Source organism: Penicillium arizonense, assembly GCF_001773325.1.
Source record: "Penicillium arizonense strain CBS 141311 chromosome Unknown PENARI_contig001, whole genome shotgun sequence".
NCBI lineage: Eukaryota > Fungi > Ascomycota > Eurotiomycetes > Eurotiales > Aspergillaceae > Penicillium > Penicillium arizonense.
Window position 1 is genome coordinate 727,373 of NW_019173278.1, and position 17,451 is coordinate 744,823.

The 17,451-nt window shown below is 51.1% G+C and overlaps 7 protein-coding genes across 7 annotated transcripts; 6 read left to right on the plus strand and 1 right to left on the minus strand.

The window, feature by feature from the left end:
• Positions 1-144: 144 nt before the first annotated feature.
• Positions 145-1,274, plus strand: PENARI_c001G05046 (40S ribosomal protein uS3; the record flags this gene model as incomplete). Its single annotated transcript, XM_022626513.1, has 3 exons — positions 145-298; positions 482-795; positions 948-1,274. The coding sequence occupies 3 exons, from the start codon at positions 145-147 to the stop codon at positions 1,272-1,274; spliced, it is 795 nt and encodes a 264-aa protein (XP_022493961.1).
• A 1,000-nt stretch (positions 1,275-2,274) lies between these two features.
• Positions 2,275-4,529, minus strand: PENARI_c001G11505 (phenylalanine--tRNA ligase subunit beta; the record flags this gene model as incomplete). The annotated part of the gene is made up of 9 exons (XM_022627033.1): positions 2,275-2,438; positions 2,501-3,309; positions 3,362-3,603; positions 3,659-3,925; positions 3,981-4,110; positions 4,168-4,244; positions 4,302-4,321; positions 4,374-4,414; positions 4,477-4,529. The coding sequence occupies 9 exons, from the start codon at positions 4,527-4,529 to the stop codon at positions 2,275-2,277; spliced, it is 1,803 nt and encodes a 600-aa protein (XP_022493403.1).
• Positions 4,530-5,094: 565 nt separating this feature from the next.
• Positions 5,095-7,398, plus strand: PENARI_c001G12335 (protein phosphatase 2A structural subunit TPD3; the record flags this gene model as incomplete). The annotated part of the gene is made up of 9 exons (XM_022627106.1): positions 5,095-5,157; positions 5,225-5,330; positions 5,390-5,541; positions 5,594-6,085; positions 6,152-6,266; positions 6,320-6,464; positions 6,518-6,618; positions 6,674-7,011; positions 7,060-7,398. The coding sequence occupies 9 exons, from the start codon at positions 5,095-5,097 to the stop codon at positions 7,396-7,398; spliced, it is 1,851 nt and encodes a 616-aa protein (XP_022493313.1).
• A 923-nt stretch (positions 7,399-8,321) lies between these two features.
• Positions 8,322-8,998, plus strand: PENARI_c001G03643 (ferric reductase-like transmembrane domain-containing protein; the record flags this gene model as incomplete). The annotated part of the gene is made up of 2 exons (XM_022626409.1): positions 8,322-8,340; positions 8,421-8,998. 2 exons carry the CDS (start codon positions 8,322-8,324, stop codon positions 8,996-8,998), a joined length of 597 nt encoding a protein of 198 aa, XP_022493271.1.
• Positions 8,999-9,476: 478 nt separating this feature from the next.
• On the plus strand, positions 9,477-11,333 carry PENARI_c001G10105 (putative capsule-associated protein CAP1; the record flags this gene model as incomplete). The annotated part of the gene is made up of 2 exons (XM_022626924.1): positions 9,477-11,227; positions 11,282-11,333. 2 exons carry the CDS (start codon positions 9,477-9,479, stop codon positions 11,331-11,333), a joined length of 1,803 nt encoding a protein of 600 aa, XP_022493692.1.
• A 922-nt stretch (positions 11,334-12,255) lies between these two features.
• PENARI_c001G01764 (alpha/beta fold hydrolase) lies at positions 12,256-13,810 on the plus strand (the record flags this gene model as incomplete). The annotated part of the gene is made up of 3 exons (XM_022626254.1): positions 12,256-12,403; positions 12,466-12,944; positions 13,001-13,810. 3 exons carry the CDS (start codon positions 12,256-12,258, stop codon positions 13,808-13,810), a joined length of 1,437 nt encoding a protein of 478 aa, XP_022493465.1.
• A 662-nt stretch (positions 13,811-14,472) lies between these two features.
• PENARI_c001G08765 (uncharacterized protein) lies at positions 14,473-17,061 on the plus strand (the record flags this gene model as incomplete). Its single annotated transcript, XM_022626819.1, has 6 exons — positions 14,473-14,499; positions 14,579-14,606; positions 14,661-14,767; positions 14,842-15,426; positions 15,476-16,143; positions 16,197-17,061. 6 exons carry the CDS (start codon positions 14,473-14,475, stop codon positions 17,059-17,061), a joined length of 2,280 nt encoding a protein of 759 aa, XP_022493402.1.
• Positions 17,062-17,451: the final 390 nt, after the last annotated feature.

Genomic DNA, 17,451 nt, shown 5'->3' on the forward strand with positions numbered 1-17,451 from the left:
CGAGGGTTGAGCCCTGGCCCAAACGGGCAATCAACCCTAGTCCCGAAAAATCCCCACTAAATAATGCACTCTCAGAATTGAAGCCTCTCTCGACCACGACCTCCCCCTCCGTCGACAAATTCCACCACCACCAGGAACGTCAAAATGGCCGCTGTTCAGGGTGCTATCTCCAAGCGCAGAAAGTTCGTCGCCGACGGTGTCTTCTATGCCGAGCTGAACGAGTTCTTCCAGCGCGAGCTGGCCGAGGAGGGCTACTCCGGCGTTGAAGTCCGTGTGACTCCCACTGTCACCGACATCAGTACGTCGCCCTGAAACTCCTGTCCCATCCTTTCCGTTGATCGCTTGGTGAAAATGGACTTGTTGGATCTTGAAGAGGTGGAATGCTGAGAGAATGGTTCAATACGATCGCGAAGGATCTGCGGATATCGAAAATCGAATATTGGGACAATCTGATGCTAACGGGTGCTCTTTTTTCTTCCAGTCGTCCGTGCCACCCACACCCAGGAGGTTCTCGGTGAGCAGGGTCGCCGCATCCGCGAGCTCACCTCCCTCATCCAGAAGCGTTTCAAGTTCCCCGAGAACTCTGTCTCGCTCTACGCCGCCAAGGTCCAGAACCGCGGTCTCTCCGCTGTCGCTCAGTGCGAGTCCCTCCGCTACAAGCTCCTGAACGGTCTCGCCGTCCGTCGTGCCTGCTACGGTGTCCTCCGTTTCATCATGGAGTCCGGTGCCAAGGGTTGCGAGGTTGTCGTTTCCGGAAAGCTCCGTGCCGCCCGTGCTAAGTCCATGAAGTTCACCGTACGTTCATACCGATATTGGAAGAAATTGTTGGTTTTGCGCATTGGAGAATGACTGCGATGAATCAGTCACGGCTGTTCACCGATGCGCAAGCCCAGTTTCGTCTGAACAACTATTCCAAGGGAGAGTAATTGGCTAACAAATTTCAACAGGACGGCTTCATGATCCACTCCGGTCAGCCCGCCAAGGAGTTCATCGACTCCGCTACCCGTCACGTTCTCCTCCGCCAGGGTGTCCTCGGTATCAAGGTTAAGATCATGCGCGGCTCCGACCCCGAGGGCAAGGCCGGCCCCCAGAAGACTCTCCCCGACTCGGTTACCATCATCGAGCCCAAGGAGGAGCAGCCCGTCCTCCAGCCCATGTCCCAGGACTACGGTGCTAAGGCCCTTGCCGCCCAGCAGCTCGCTGAGCAGCAGCGTCAGGCTGAGCAGCAGGCCGCAGAGGCTGAGGGTGGTGCCGAGACTTTCGCTCAGGAGTAAATCTTGTTTTACGAATAAATTAGGCCCGGCTATTCCTTTTCTCTTCCATCTGTCCTAAACCTAACCTGATACTCTACCTCACGCAATCAAAATTACATGACACTTCAAGCCTTGGGTCTATTAGCGCAGTCTATCGCATATATCGTACTAGTTTGTGGTCTATCAACGCCATTTTGAAACGGAGACCATGTCCAAAGAATGAACAGGTCGACCTTTCGCAAATAGTTCTGGTAGGTTGGTCATTTTAGAGTTGTAGGTCACCATGCATGTAATCCTTGTGAATATACAACAGCCAGACTATATGTAATCCCTCGATCTACACGAATATGTGGATTATATATACAAAGAGAGGGCTAATAAAACCGCATGCTAAAACAGGTATAATAAACACATTTACTTCTCGGGATCATACTATTCTTTGTGCCTAGCGAACTTCAGTCAACCCCCGTCAACGCTCTAAGTTGTTTTTATATTTCAGACTTTGAACGATAGAGACCAGCAGCCTATTGGAGGTTCTAGTTATATCTAACCAATTTATCAGGCAAATTTTAGCCAATCTGATACAGTCTAGCTGGGTTACGTTAGTATATACCATGACTATATTAGATGCGTCAGTCTGCATCCTTCCTTTTCACTGTCCGCTGCTCATTTCTTCTTCTTCACTCTTCCTTCGGCTCCTCGACTCTTTCGCACGCATATCTCTAGTCGCAGCCTTCTGTCACAGGCTGGTAGCAATTCGTTCTTCTATCTGTCAGGCAATCTGCTAAAGAATTTCACTGTGGTGGCGATAGAATAGAGAATAAAACCAAACTTATGATATACTGGACATGATAAAGCATCTATATACTATTTTTTCAATTGCTTTTAGCCATTTGCGTAGCTGAAATCAGAATAACACTATTGTCGATCATATCCCCTTCATTTATCATCTAACTACGTCACTTGTATAAAGCCCCGCGAGCGTGGGCTCCCACGACACTCAAACTCTAAACAACCTTGTTTACAGGAAAGCCTCGACATTGAGCTCCAAAGTACTGGTAGGGTACTTCAGTCCGTACTTCTCAAGCACAGTGGGGTGCAGGATACCGAAAGTACCAATGACCGACTCCTTGCCGGCAATGCGGACGTGGATGGAGGCAGCGTGACCGGGGAAGTAGGTGGGGTCTTATAGGGAGTTTGTTAGTATTTTCAAGGGATCTCAATGGACAGGATTAGTTGATACATACCATTCAGCTCCTTGATCCAGTACTGTGAGTCGCTGGCAGCGGTGTTATCGAGACCCTCCTCACCCGTGATACAGGCGCTCTTGAGCATGGCCATGATGCGGTCGAGAAGACCGTGGACGACCTCGAATCCACTGGACTTACCGTAGAAGGCAGCAGCAAAGTGTCTCTCGTTGCGGCTCTTGCGTTCCAGGGAAAGGTCCTTGAAAGCGACATCGCTGACCTCGAAGATCTTCATGGGAATAGCGTGGCTCTTGTTCTCACCAATGGTCTTCAGAAGACCCGGGAGCAGGCTGGTGCGGACAACCTGGAACTCGAGCGTCTTGGGGTTGGCCAGCTTGACGGCGGTGTTTCCATCATCCTTGCGGTTCAACCAGCCGAAGTTCTCGTCGTGCGAGCACAGGATCAGTGGCATCACCTCGGACCAGCCGGCCATGGCAGTTTCCACACGAACAATATCGGAGAGTTTGTTGATGGGAAGAGGCTTGGCGACTGTGCCGGAGATGTCGGGGAATGCACGTGGGAGTGAGTTGAAACCGTAGGCAATGGCTACATCCTCCATGATATCACACTGATGGAGGACATCAGCGCGGGTTGCGGGGATTTCCACATCGATGGTATCAGGGTTGTTTGTGGAGGGTTTGGCACGGTAGGCCATCTTCGTGAGACGGCTGCAGATTTCAGTGGGGCTGAGGTTCAAGCCACAGCACTGGTTGATGTATGAGACCTCGGCCTGGGTGGTGCGGGGTGTGATATCAGGGCTGACACGAGTCATCTTGTTGTGATCAGAGACAATTTGAACGGGCTCGATACTAGATGTAAGTTAGCATGTGCATTCATGGAACAATATAACTGGCAACCTACGTGAAGGGCTCCGCGGTGTATTGGGAGAACATGGTGACCATCATCTTGGTCACGATATCCAGCTTTGTCTTATCAAGAGCTGTGATTTCAATGAAGATATTTGTGGTGTGCAGGCCGATCTTTGAGCGATCGCTGTTGATGATGGGGGGCAGAGAGCAGACAGTCCGCTTCGAGTCGTAAATGACTGGGTACACTGGGGAGTCACGAATGATGTGCAGGTATTTGCTCAGTTGTGGGTGTTTCTGTTCGAGGTCAGACCAAAGGGTTCGCGAGGTGAACATAATATGTTCGCCTTACCTCGTAGAAGTTCATCAACTCCTCGCCATCCATCTCCTCGGTCTGGTTCAACGGGGTGAACTTGATGTCCTTGGGAGGGTGTGCCTCATAGGTGAAGGGACCCTGGACCGTGTCCAAGTCATGGGTACCAATTGAGACCAGAGTTCTTTGACGGGCCAAGTTCTGGTGAAGCTTGTCCTGGAGAGCGATGAAGGACTCGTAGCGAGCCTGGTCGAACTTGACATTTCGTAGAATGGCGCCAGAAACATAAGGTCTGATCTTCGTGGTCTATTTCTAGATGCTTAGCATGCGGCCTCCAGCAGGTTTGCAAGGGTATACCAACGTCTTCCTTCACAATGATTTGCTGCATCTGTCCATTCGCTGGCGGAACCAACTTGTACTCGGGGAGCGGCTTCCGTTCCAGGAAGATGTTGAGCATGAGCGCAATGCCCTCGAAGCACAGCAAATCATATCTGCAAACTTTCTCAGCCTATAATTCGCCCAAATTCATCCCAGACGCTTATTCATACCGGTTGGCGGGGATTTCAATCTTGAGCTGCGGAGCCTCTTGCTTTCCGTCGACGATGGGGCGGTCCGAGTTTGTAGTCTATTGGCTCTCAGCTTGCGTTCTCGATTGAAGTCATATTTGTCCGGAGAAGCATACATCCTCGTCAAGCTCAATACCTATTTGCAGAGTTAGCCCACATTCCGCATGACTGCCCGATAGGCTACTTACCGAATTCGAAGCACAACTCATCAAATTCCTCCGTAGTGTAGCTTAAACCGCGCAAAAACATATTAGCTGTGTACAATTCCACATTGGGTCACAGCGAACGTACTCTCGGCCCAGCTCCTTGAAGAGAGCGGCCTTATCGACCGAGATGGTAGGCATGGTGGGGTTTGACGCGAAGCAATTCTGGAATTAATCAGTGGGAAACTCGGATATAAACCTGGAAGCAAATCCCAAGTAAAGCGAAACGGGATCTAAGGAAAGACCGTACGAGACGAGAGAAGAGAGCTGGAAACACAATAGTCCAGAGAGATGACTCCGATGGGAAATTCTGCCCGCAAGCCACCACCGCCACAGATATCCCCCTCTTTTGTGACGCGCGTATTGGTATGGTAATTCCCTTCCGTCATTGCACTTTTCCTGCCTTCACCGCCGGTATGTCATTTACCCTCTCTGTGTTTGGTGAACAAACCTCGCTCCGGTCTGTCTCTACCAACCCATCCCCTTGTCATCTCAAACCTCCCCACGACACGAAGAATCGGAGTGGATTTGAAAATCATATCGCTTCTCTCTAGTTCATGCAGATACCATATACCTATTTTCAACCATCATTCACCGTGTCAGGTCCACCCACCCTGAGATCACCTCTTTCCTCAGAACTGGGACCTGCCACATCCTTGCCTCCTAGGCCGTTTCCCTTGACCTCACAACAACCCCGAAATTCACAATGGAAGGGCAGAACGAAAACGACGAGCTCTATCCCATCGCTGTGCTCATTGACGAGCTGAAGGTACACGAGGTCCCCCTCCTGCAGCTGGTGGTAGCGAATATCGGAGCTCACATTTCATGCCCCATAGCACGATGATGTCCTTCTCAGACTTAATGCAATTCACCGCCTATCCACCATCGCGCTTGCTTTAGGCCCCGACAGAACCCGCGAGGAGCTTATCCCATTTCTTGATGGTTCGTTATCACGCTCATCTTCCTTATGATCGAATCCACCTGACATTATTCATCGCTAGACTCCGTGGAGGATGAGGACGAGGTTTTGACCGCGCTGAGCGAAGAACTCGGCAATTTCACAGAATATGTTGGGGGTCCGGAGCATGGACATGTGCTCCTCTCTCCGCTGGAGAATTTGGCGGCCATCGAGGAGCCCTTGGTGAGAGAAAAGGTAAATATTACTTGGTTTTTTGATGGGATGAAATTCTGACTGTTTGGGTCAGGCCGTTGAATCTCTCAACAAAGTATGCGAGCAACTCTCAGAGAGCCAGGTCGAGGAACACTTTGTCCCTCTCGTCCTGCGCTTGTCGAAGGCAGACTGGTTCACCTCAAAGGTCTCCGCGACTGGCCTCTATTCCACACCATACCGGAAAGCTACCCCCGCGCTGCAGCAGAGCCTCCGACAGCATTTCGGAGCCTTGGTACACGATGAAACCCCGATGGTGCGGCGACAGGCGGCAAACAATTTGGCCAAATTTGTGAAGGAGATGCAAAGTCAGGTCGTTATCGATGAAATAATCCCTCTCTTCCAATACCTGGCGGGTGATGATCAGGATAGTGTTCGTCTGCTCACTGTGGATATTCTTATCGCAATTGCGGAGGAGATCCCTAAGGAGCAACAACCCAGCCACGGCGTCTTGCTCACATCGCTGCGCAGTCTATTTGAGGACAAGAGCTGGAGAGTGCGATACATGGTTGCCGATCGCTACGAGAAGGTTCGTTCATGGTTTATCTGATCTTGTGTATCGATGACATGCAGGCAGTACTGACACATGCTGTAGATTGCCAAAGCTGTCCACGAAGAGGTTATCACTCGTGACATGGTTCCCGCCTTTGTTAAACTTCTGAAGGACACGGAGGCTGAGGTTCGCACTGCCATTGCTGGCCAAATTCCCGGTATGATACCCTTTGCTCTCTACGCATGCAACATTGACTGACTCTCTATTCAGGCTTCTGTCATTTGATCGATCGCGACACTCTCCTTAATGAGATCATGACTAGTGTGGAAGACCTTGTGTCTGACCCTTCTCAGCACGTTCGGGCTTCTCTGGGCACTCAAATTAGCGGACTTGCCCCCATTTTGGGCAAGGACGAGTTCGTTCCACCAATCTCCACGAAACCTAACCAATCGCTAATTATATCTCTAGGACTATTGCTCACCTTCTTCCTATGTTCCTTCAAATGCTCAAGGATGAGTTCCCTGATGTTCGCCTGCACATTATCTCCAAGCTTGAGCAAGTCAACAAAGGTGAGGAAATCCTAGTATCCCGCTATGCAAGGCCATTGTTCTAATACTCCTATAGTTATTGGCATCCAGCTTCTATCTCAGTCTCTTCTTCCCGCTATTGTTCAACTGGCCGAGGATAAACAATGGCGCGTGCGCCTTGCCATCATTGAATATATCCCTCTCCTCGCCAGCCAATTGGGAGTCGAGTTCTTCGATGAGCAGTTGAGCGATCTTTGCATGGGATGGCTTGGGGATACTGTCTTCTCAATCCGAGAGGCTGCTACTGAGAACTTGAAGAAACTTACTGAGGTGTTTGGAGTGGAATGGTCAAAGGCTTCGATTATCCCCAAGGTGATGGCCATGGGACAACATCCCAACTATCTTTACCGCATGACAACATGCTTCGCTGTTTCTGTGAGTTCTCTCTGCCACTGCGCATGTATAAGCGCTGATCATTATTAGACTCTGGCTCCTGTTGTCACAGTTGACATCATCGAGAGCTCTCTCCTCCCTATTCTGGAGCGTCTTGTGACGGACGATATCCCCAACATTCGATTCAATGTCGCCAAGTCCTACGCTGTTCTCATTGCCACGTTGCGTCGTCTGCCGGCCGATAAGACCTTGGTTGAGGTTGAGAAGTCCGAGGAAACTATTACGCCCTCACCTCAAAGCCAGGAGTTGATTCAAAACAGAGTTGTGCCCAGTTTGGAGAAGCTACAGGAGGACGACGATGTGGACGTCCGATACTTCGCTACAACTGCTGGTGGCAACCAGGATGAGACCATGCAAACCTCCCCTTGAATTTTATGCAATTAGGTGATTATATCATCTGCTCGTTGGGGAAAGACATGATTCGGATACCCGCAGGCAAGGGACAGGACGCGGGACATTCTGTCACGTTAGAACAACCAGCAAGAAACCGGGATGAGCTGTCTTGGTGGCGTTTTTAATGTAGAGAACTTGGTCGACGCATAATCATTGAGCCGTCTAGAGTAGTCTCAAAAGCAAATGCGAGAATACTGATAACACTTTCCGTGGTAGGATACTCACAGTATCTGGTCCAGCCTGTCTCTATCCATATATAATATGTGAAACCTATAGAGCTTGCGAGCCCTACACAGTGCCCACTAGGACAGGCGGGCTTGACGCGTCAAATGCGATTTATTTGTCAGCGGGTCTGGGGTGAGAATAACTTGACCACGTAGCCTCAGATATTACACATTGCAGTTGTTTTTCATTGCTAGCAGATGCGCGGTACATGAATACTCATCGGCCTTTCCACTGGTATCAAGCTGTTGTCACTCGTGATTTTTTGCTTGTTCAAGGGACTCCTCTAAGTAGCCCGGCATATCTCAACCGGCCAACTTGTTGATTACATGCCATATACGGACCCATAGGACCTTTCAACAGTCCTTGCGCCATCTCACGTTCATCATTGAACTGGATAAAAAGTGAATCATGTCGTCCTTATGGCCATACCATTTCATTTCCCTCTCTGAATCCGATATGCTGCATCGCCGGGACCTTCTTGATCTTCGAGGACATTACGCACAATGGTCCATCGTTCTAGCCATAATCGGAGTCCGGGTCTTCCGGAGTTTGGCGACAGCTTCAGGGAAAACATCAAAACCAGCCCGCGGGCTACCCTCGTGGTGGGACCGGCCACTTGTTCCTGGATGGATAGAAACTCGACGACAGTATTTCATCTGCGGGCTTTGGCTATCATGGCTTTTAAGCCTCTCGGTCTGGAACAGTGGAGAAGGTACGGTTCAAAACATGTTGGATGAGAACGATGAAGAATCAGCTACTGACATATCTTGCAGACTACCTTCATTTGACCAAAGCATTGGGTCATGTCGGCCTGTCCCAAATACCTTTACAGGTCCTGATGTCCCCAGCGGCGTATATTTCAACTATCAATCCGGGAGCGTCATCGTTATGCTCGGTTTTGACCGGTATCTCTCAGCCAACTCTGACGCCGTATCACCGTCTCTTTGGCCGAGTTATTGTCTCGCCTCTCCTCTTGGCCCACGCCACGCTGTATATGGCCTTTTTCGTGCAAAACAGTCATCCGGAGTTCGGTCTCTTAGTCTTCAAACGAATTCGTGACTCTGATGTCCAATGCGGCCTGGTTGCGATATCCTCGGCAGTGTTTCTCTTCCTCTTCGCGCGGCCTCGTGGCGCTAAGCAGAATGGACTTCAAGGTTGGCTAATGCAAGGTCCTGTCCAAGAACGCAGGCGCATTTTTTACCTCTACCACGTGTTTTTGGTCGCGGTGTTGTGTGGTGCAGCTTATTGCCATGTCAAGCAGGCGCAAAAGTACGTGATTCAGGCTTTGGCTGCCTCAGCGCTCAATGGGGCGTGTTCTTGGGCAGTGGTGCAATGGGGAGGTCGAAGATAAATTAAAGTATATACCATTGAATGCTGACAAACAAACAAGGACCCTGTGTCTGAGTTGCCTAAAAGAGTGGAGATATATAGCTCCACCATTCGATCAATTAATGAACATTAATTGAACATTCGATATCCGGAGACTATTAAAGCCTTCCCCCAAGCTTTCAGCCCTGTAAGAAATGTCAGAAATGTCTTATGCCTCCTATCATTAGTTAGACAATGGTGGCTTGTCCTGGGGGTCTGCAGCTGGGCAAACGCCACCTTTACATGCAAACCTCGCCTTTGAGAAGCAAGGAAGCAAAAGAATGCAGCATTATCTTCCACATATGTCTCCGTACTCTTCTTTAATTCTTCTCTACCACCCCTAGGGCTGTTGGCAGAGATTACGTATTCTGCGCCCCCCCGAGTCTTGGCGCCATTAATAGCGAGTCTCGACTTTCTGGGCTCCCTCCCTACTCTCAGCCCTGTACGTGTGCTCTTCACCCATGCCTCACCCCAATGGCAGCATGCGCCTCCAACGGCTGATTTTATTGCTCGCAATTGGCACCGTCGCCTGTCTTTCTCTTCTATTATTGCGATCCTCAACCCCGACCCCGGAGCCTATAGACCTACCCCCTCCCGAACCGATCGAGCATCCCAAACTCTACGAGGGGCAGACATCATGGCCTCCTGAGAAGCAACACCCTATTTCGCGCCTGATCGAGAACGCGCAGCAGAACTTCGATCATGCGCGGTCACGGCAGTCCCAGACCCTGGCGGAGGCCGTGACGGAGTACCAGCGCCGCTATAATATGCACCCGCCACCCCATTTCGACAAGTGGTTCGAGTTCGCCCAAGCGAAGGGCGTTCAATTTGTGGATGAGTTTGATTCTATCTATCACTCCCTCCTGCCATTTTGGGGCCTCAAGCCCGCGACCATTCGTGACCGGGCGCGAGAAACACTTGGATTTGACAATGCCGTGCTTGGAGTCCTGATCCGTGATGGTAAGGTGTCCTTAACGGATGGAGGTGGTGATGATCGAAAATGGCAGCGAGATGCCACGGCTGGCATGATGGAAGCTTTCGTCAAGTACTTGCCAGATATGGACTTGGTGTTCAACATCCATGACGAGCCTCGTGTTATCATCCCTAGCGCAGACCTGCGGCGATTGGTGCAGACAGCGAAGGACCAGGCAATCCCCGCCGCTTTCAAGAAAACGAACCCGACCAACGCGTGGTCCCCTCGCGCCTCGGATCTCAACAAGGGCGACCGTATCGATGAGGTGCGCACCACTCGATTCAACCGCTTCGCTCACCAGCCTACCTGGACGAATTCTCGAATTTCCTGTCCCGTGGGTAGCCCCGCGCGCTCCCTCGACGACGACGCCCCAGATGACGTTAGCCCTTATGCGTACGGTGAACTAGGGTTCATCTATAACACTACGGCGGCCTCTGATATCTGTTATACTCCCTCCCTCCGTTCCTCATATGGCTTCTTTGACCGACCAAACGCATTTGATGTCGTCCACGATCTGTTCCCTGTCTTCTCGCAGAGCAAGGTTTCCAGCTTCCAGGATATTCTCTACCCGAGCCCTTGGTACTGGGCGGACAAGGTGCCATATGACAAGAGCAAGGACTTTGCTTGGGAGGCCAAATCTGATCGCATGTACTGGCGTGGCTCGACAACGGGTGGCTTTTCCCGCGCAGGTGGCTGGCGCCGCCAGCATAGACAACAGCTGGTTGACAATGTCAACGGGTTGGGCAATACTAAGATCATGACCCGCCAGCCGGACAACACATGGGTCGCACAGGAAGTTAGTCGGGACACGCACCGTGACTTGTTTGATGTCAAATTCACATTTATCGGTCAGTGCGACCCGGACGACTGCAATGCGCAGATCGAGTACTTCGGTGTGGTCAAGGCGGCTGGGCAACAAGATGCGTGGGCACACAAGTATCTGCTCGACATCGACGGGAACGCCTTCAGTGGACGTTTCCATGCTTTCCTTCACAGTAACAGCATGGTCTACAAGATCGCCATATTCCGCGAGTGGCACGACGAGTGGTTGAAGCCTTGGGTACACTATGTGCCTCTCAGCCTGAAAGGCAACGAGTACACCGAGAGCATGCGTTACTTTGTCACAGAGGAAGAGGGCAAGAAGTCTGCCCTTCAAATTGCCACCCAGGGCCAGCGCTGGGCCCAGCAAACCTTACGAAATGAAGACTTGGAAGTTTGGTTCTTCCGGTTACTCCTGGAGTAAGTTCTACTCTAGATGTCCTGTTTTGAATATCCTGCTAACCTTCCACCCAGGTATGGCCGTCTAGTCGACGACAACCGTGAACAACTGGGCTTCATCCTATGAGCAACCTAATATCTTCCCCACCGGTGCTCTGTATATACTCCCCCCTTTCTTTCCGAGGTCTTTGTGTAATGCTTTGCTGAGCCTCCATTAAGCCCCATGCGGGTACTCGACGAGATCATGGATTTCCCCGACCTTTTTGTTTTTCCTGTTGGATTGCATCGACATGCATGTTAATACCCTTTCCTTATTCCTCTTGTTTCATCCTCTTGGACGGTTTGACGGGTTTAGACCCTCCCGATGATAGTCGGTTGCATGTGAAGAGGAACTTGGCGTTTGCCGGCATGGGAGCCTTTTGAGATCAAACGTGTAAAATCTCTGCATTGAAACGCTTCTGTATGCTTATAATGTGATCTTTGCATTCTCATTCTACCTCGGGATGCCGATCAGTAGCTTAGTCCAGGGGTTTACTTGACATTGTCTATAGACTTAAATAGGGAAACCAGCTTTGAGATCTGGGTTGACACGCGTTCTGAGAGCCAGTTTTCGCAAATGAATCCAGAGGAACATAATGTATCGGTCAGTCAAATGTTTCCAGCATGTCGCCACAGTCTTCCCCACTGTATCGCATGCATACATGCCTATACCCGAGACAGCCTATCATGCATTCACCCAAGAAATGCAGTGGCAACCGATCGACATGACCATATGACAGACGTGCCAACATGTATTGAGCATTGTAGAAACAGAATATCAAGCTCAATTACCCAAATATACATTCTGATGCCTCATCCGTGAAATTTAGGTAAGACATTCAAATGACTAAGCGGAGTGACGCAACCTCGGATGAGCGCATTTGGCATAGCTCCGCTTGTGAATTGAAGGCAGTGATATTTGCTTGCTTTATATAACTTTCCCCACCTCTCTGACACCTGTCTACTGACATATACCTGATATCCCCATGGTCGATTAAGCTTGCTTCACCATGGCCAAGTTCCTTTCACGAGCGTTGACTGCGGTCCTCGTTTTTAGTTATGGCCTCTTTACCCTGGTTCTTTATGGCCTGATTGCCGTGAAGAATGGTACCTATTTCAAGCGCCCTACTGAAAAGGAGGAGTTGGAGCTACAGCTTGGTGAGTCGACTGATGATTCACTGATCGATATATAGTCTCTGACTAATATCTCTGCATCACAGCCCGCGATCGTCTCTGGAACTTATCTGAGGACTTTGAGGGCCTCTCTCACCACATGCTGACCTTGCAGAGCGGGTTCAAGTTTCACTTTGTTGCCAATGACAAGCCCAACACCCCGGAAACCATCAACTCTGACAGACCTTTGGTCATCTTCATTCACGGATTCCCCGATAGCTGGGCAATCTGGCGACACATCCTCAAATCTCCTTCTCTGCGCCAGGCCGCCTCTCTAGTTGCCATTGACCTCCCCGGATATGGAGGCAGCGAGAGCCTAGATAAATACGACGCCACAAATGTGCTGGAGAAGTTGACTGAGTTGATCATCACTCTCCGTACCGAATATGGCGTGGACTCGAGTGAAGAAAGCAACAAGAAGAGAACCATTATCGTCGCGCACGATTGGGGCTGCGTCTTGTCAATGCGCCTTGCTGCCGAAGCTCCAGCTCTGGCACATCGCTTCATCCTGTCCAATGGACCAATAGTATGTTCCACAGGCTCTCATCCGCAGAGCGCATCGTTAAGACTCACGACTCGCAGGCGAAACTAGTTCAAGCGAATATCCGCCGTATCCTTTCCACAACCAAGAAGATGCTCGGCAATGCCTGGCGCTCACCACGCCATGCGCGCGTCCCACTTATGCAGGCACTCCGCACCCTCGCCCCCCTCGGCCGCCAGTTCTTCCTGTCAGGCTATATCTTCGCCATGCAGATGCCCGTGCCTTTCGTCCTGCAGTTCTTAACCGGCGGAAACTACTCACTTCTAAAGGGCGTCCACCTTCGCGCTTCCGGTGGTATACTAACACCCTACGAGGCGGCAGAGGGTATGGCGAGCAGCATGGGCCCATCGGTCGCCGAGTTCAAATCTAAGACTGCCAGCGGGGATACATACCCTGCCACCCTGGAGAACGAGCGGGCATTCGCGCATGTAATGCACATGGCGGGATATTACCGTGATCACGCCTCCGTGGCTCGCTGGGTGAAATCCATCGAGACAGTCGCCAGCTTGCATAGCATCTCGAGTGGAAGTGAGCTGCGACACTCGAGTAGCGGTGCTGGATTATTCGATGAAGGTCCCACGGGCGCTCTTAAGGCTAGCTCCACTATCTTCTGGGGCCAGCAGGATATCGCGCTTGATCAGAGGATTTGTCTGGATGGCATGAATGATTTCTTGGTGAATGACAGCCAGATTGTTCTGCTTCCTCGGACGGGACATTGGACGCCGGTTGAGCCTGAGAGCCGTGCGGCTTTAATTAAAGTTGTCGAGTGGGCTGCGCAAGGTGAGCAGGGTGATGTCGGGACTGTTATTCAGAAATCTTATCCTGGGGCGAAGGTGACTGTTCGTCGGTGATTTAAATTGAGAATTGAGCAGTGGATTTGATATACCCTTTACAACCACTATGAATTTGTTGGCAAATTTGCGAACTCAATGCCTCGTATTTATGTGAAGCGCGTATTGCAGGCCACTAGAGCTAAGGCGGTTAGTAAATGACCGGGGTTCACGTCGCCAGGGCCGCTTCTGTTTCAGGCAGAAGGACTGAAGATGTAAAAATGGGGTGATTGTGTAATGTAGAGATAGCAGAGCAGAAGAGTAGAAGAGAAGAAGAGAAGAAGAGAAGAAGAGAAGAGATGGCGACTGGGGAAGCGGGAAAATCACCCGCTTTCCCCAGAACCCCCAGAAGTGTCACGTTTACCCGGTGAGGGGGAACGTCCACTTCCCCTCGCCTCTTTAGGTCTGTGTGTCTGACAACTCTTTTCTCTTTTCTCAAGCTTCAGTTCTAGCTGTTTTAGCTGGAATATCCCCAACATTCGCATTACCCCTGGCCAACCCTCGGGACATGCAGTGAAGAACGGCTGTTTTCGTTCAACCTGAGTCCGGGCCAGGTACCACAAATCACACCCGATTTGACACGCCCAAAACTAAACCGTGGGATAAATACAGGGCTCTCTCCTTCTTCTCCCCTCCAGTCTTGATTGGGGAAGCTCCCATTCTTCTGTTGAGGGACCGGCGCGATGGCTTCCGACGGGGTCTACTGCACGGTAGGTTAAACCCCCTCCTCCTTTCTAACCCCCAGGGCTGTCTACAGAAGGACGTGAATATGCTGACGAGCCATTGCAGCTCCTGCTGAGCGATCATTATCTTCCGGGTAAGTGATCGTCATGTGGCGAACCAATTGCCTTGCTAATTCGCCTTGCCTTAGGTGCTATGGTCCTTGCCCATTCCTTACGCGACAATGGCACGAAAGCAAAGCTGGTGGCTCTCTTTACACCGGACAGACTACAATCAGCCACTATCAATGAGCTACGGGTATGTCGGCCCTCTCTTGCCTTTCCCAGTGACCCTATGGGGTGTTCGGACTTAACTGACGTTTTCGTGCCAAGACCGTCTATGATGAGCTGATCCCAGTGAGCTCGATGGTGAACGGCACCCCGGCGAATCTCTGGCTCATGGATCGCCCAGACCTGATCGCGACGTTCACCAAGATCGAGCTCTGGCGCCTGACACAATACAAACGGGTCGTATACATTGATTGTGACATCGTGGCCCTGCGAGCTCCGGACGAGCTGTTGTCGTTAGACGCAGACTTCGCCGCTGCACCTGACGTTGGCTGGCCAGATTGCTTTAATAGTGGGTTGATGGTCCTCCGACCTAATCTGCAGGACTATTATGCGCTCAAGGCTCTTGCTGAGCGAGGCATTAGCTTCGACGGCGCGGACCAGGGACTGCTGAATATGCACTTCCGGGACTGGCATAGGCTAAGCTTCACGTATAATTGCACGCCCAGCGCCAATTACCAGTACATTCCTGCGTACAAGCATTTTCAGAGTACCATCAGTCTTATTCACTTCATTGGTTCGCAGAAGCCGTGGACTATGCCGAGGCAGATTTTTCCTCTGGAGTCTCCATACAACCAGCTGCTAGGTCGGTGGTGGGCTGTTTATGACAAGCATTATCGTTTGCCATTTGTACGTGTTGTGGTGGATCCGATTTACCTCCCAGACTGACCGTTGCTAGGTATCACAGCCGCAGGGCGCACCGGGTGGGTTCAAGACATCGCACCCGCCTCAAATTGTTCCCACGTCTAGCACTGAAGGCCACGCAATTCATATTCAGGGGCATGAACCGACGGCGTCTCACCATGAGCAATGGCCGCAACCGTACCATGTTCATGCTGCCTCGGAACACCAGCCTGAGAGCTTCCATCATGTGTCACACCACGAAGCACCGGCAGTCGATGAACAACACCATGAACAACGCCATGAACAACACCATGAACAGCACCATGAACAGCACCATGAACAGCGCTATGAACAACATCATGAACAACACCATGACACACATCATGAGCATCATGCAGCTCCCGCCGACGCAGCTCCGGCTCCTGTATTGAGCATGGTACCTCAATATGTTCGCGGAGAGGAGCATGTTTCAACTTATATCCCACCGTTGCCTTACACGGCACCAATTATATTCGCCCCCAAACTGAGCCATGAGACACATCATGAGATGCCGCAAGTATACCAGCAGGCACCGGATGAGGGAAGTCATCATATACACCAACCACAACCCGTGGCACCGATTCCCCCCATTTCTTCGATGGATGAGCCATATCAACGTCCACCTTCTCCGATACCGGTGTCTCCAACCTTTGAGGCACCTAAATATGAATGGGATCCGGCGCGGTAAGATGAATACGTCTTGTTAGAATGCGTGAACACCTACTTATGCCATACAGAGAGCCACCACCGGCGAATTCGAAACCGGAGGGAATCAGTCTGCAACAAAAGACATACACCATGTCTGATGACACTCAACTATTCCAACCCCCTGCATCCTACCCCGAGGCACCAAGAAACATGTACTACCAAGTCCCCGCAACCAGATCAGCACCTGAAAAGCCCGCCCCAGTATTCCCCTGGGAAAGCCATGCCCCGAAACCAACCCGCGTCTTCCCAACCGAGCAACCACCCCAAGAACCAACCGAGGACGAACCAACGCCTCCCCAAACAACCAATGACCCCATCCATAACCCCCCACCCCCACCCCCCTCAGGCCCCTCCTACACCCGAGTCCCCTACGAACCAAGTTCCGAATCATGGCAAACATACACACGCTCCAACGCCTGGGACGAAGACCCCGAAATCCAGCGCTACATCGAAACAGTGCAACAAGCCCGCAAAGCCAGAACCCAAGTGATTTCCAGCCCGGGCTCATCCAACACCAGCGCCACAAGCCACAACAGAGACATAGACAGCGTCTCCTCACCCCCATCCACGGGCCGCAAACCAAGCACCATAATAACAGACTTCCCAACCGAAGTCGAACGCCCCAGCCTCCCCGTAACGCCCGCGCCAATCCATCGCGGCAGTGGTAGTTACGGCGGGAGCCACGATGGGAGCGATGCCTCTGGCGCGCATGGCCTGCCCACTGCGGAGGGCGTGCCGAGCCAGGAGGAATGGGTGGGTGTCACGGTTGATGCGTTTTCTTCCTTGCTTAACGCAACATACTTATTCTGGCGGTCTACAGAATCCCCTGGCTCGGCTCGAGGAGCTGCGTCGTCGGCAGTCGGAGGTTTTGGAGCATCCGGAAAGACTTTTTAGTCGTCTTGCTGGGTTGCCTGATAGGGCTAGTTTTGAGAGTGCCCCTGAGGCTGAGTGACTATATATTTTTCTTTCATTATGCTCTTTCCTTCGTGTTTTTTAATTATCTTTTCTTGAATCTTTTGGGTACTTGGTGAGAGTTCATTTTTTTGTTTCTCACTCCTCATCTTTCATTTCCCGCGTTGCATATGCATAGAATTGGAAAGCTCGAGATGCATACTTGATATTTGGTTAGTGGAAATATTAATAGCGAGGCTGAGTGGAAATGCCTGAATCCGCGTGTACTTTTTCCCTATACGCCCGCTCCCTGTAGTTCACATCTACAACGGGGTCATGAGTCCTTCCACACCATCACCTTTATATGATCTAGAAGGTAAATCCGAGGCACTC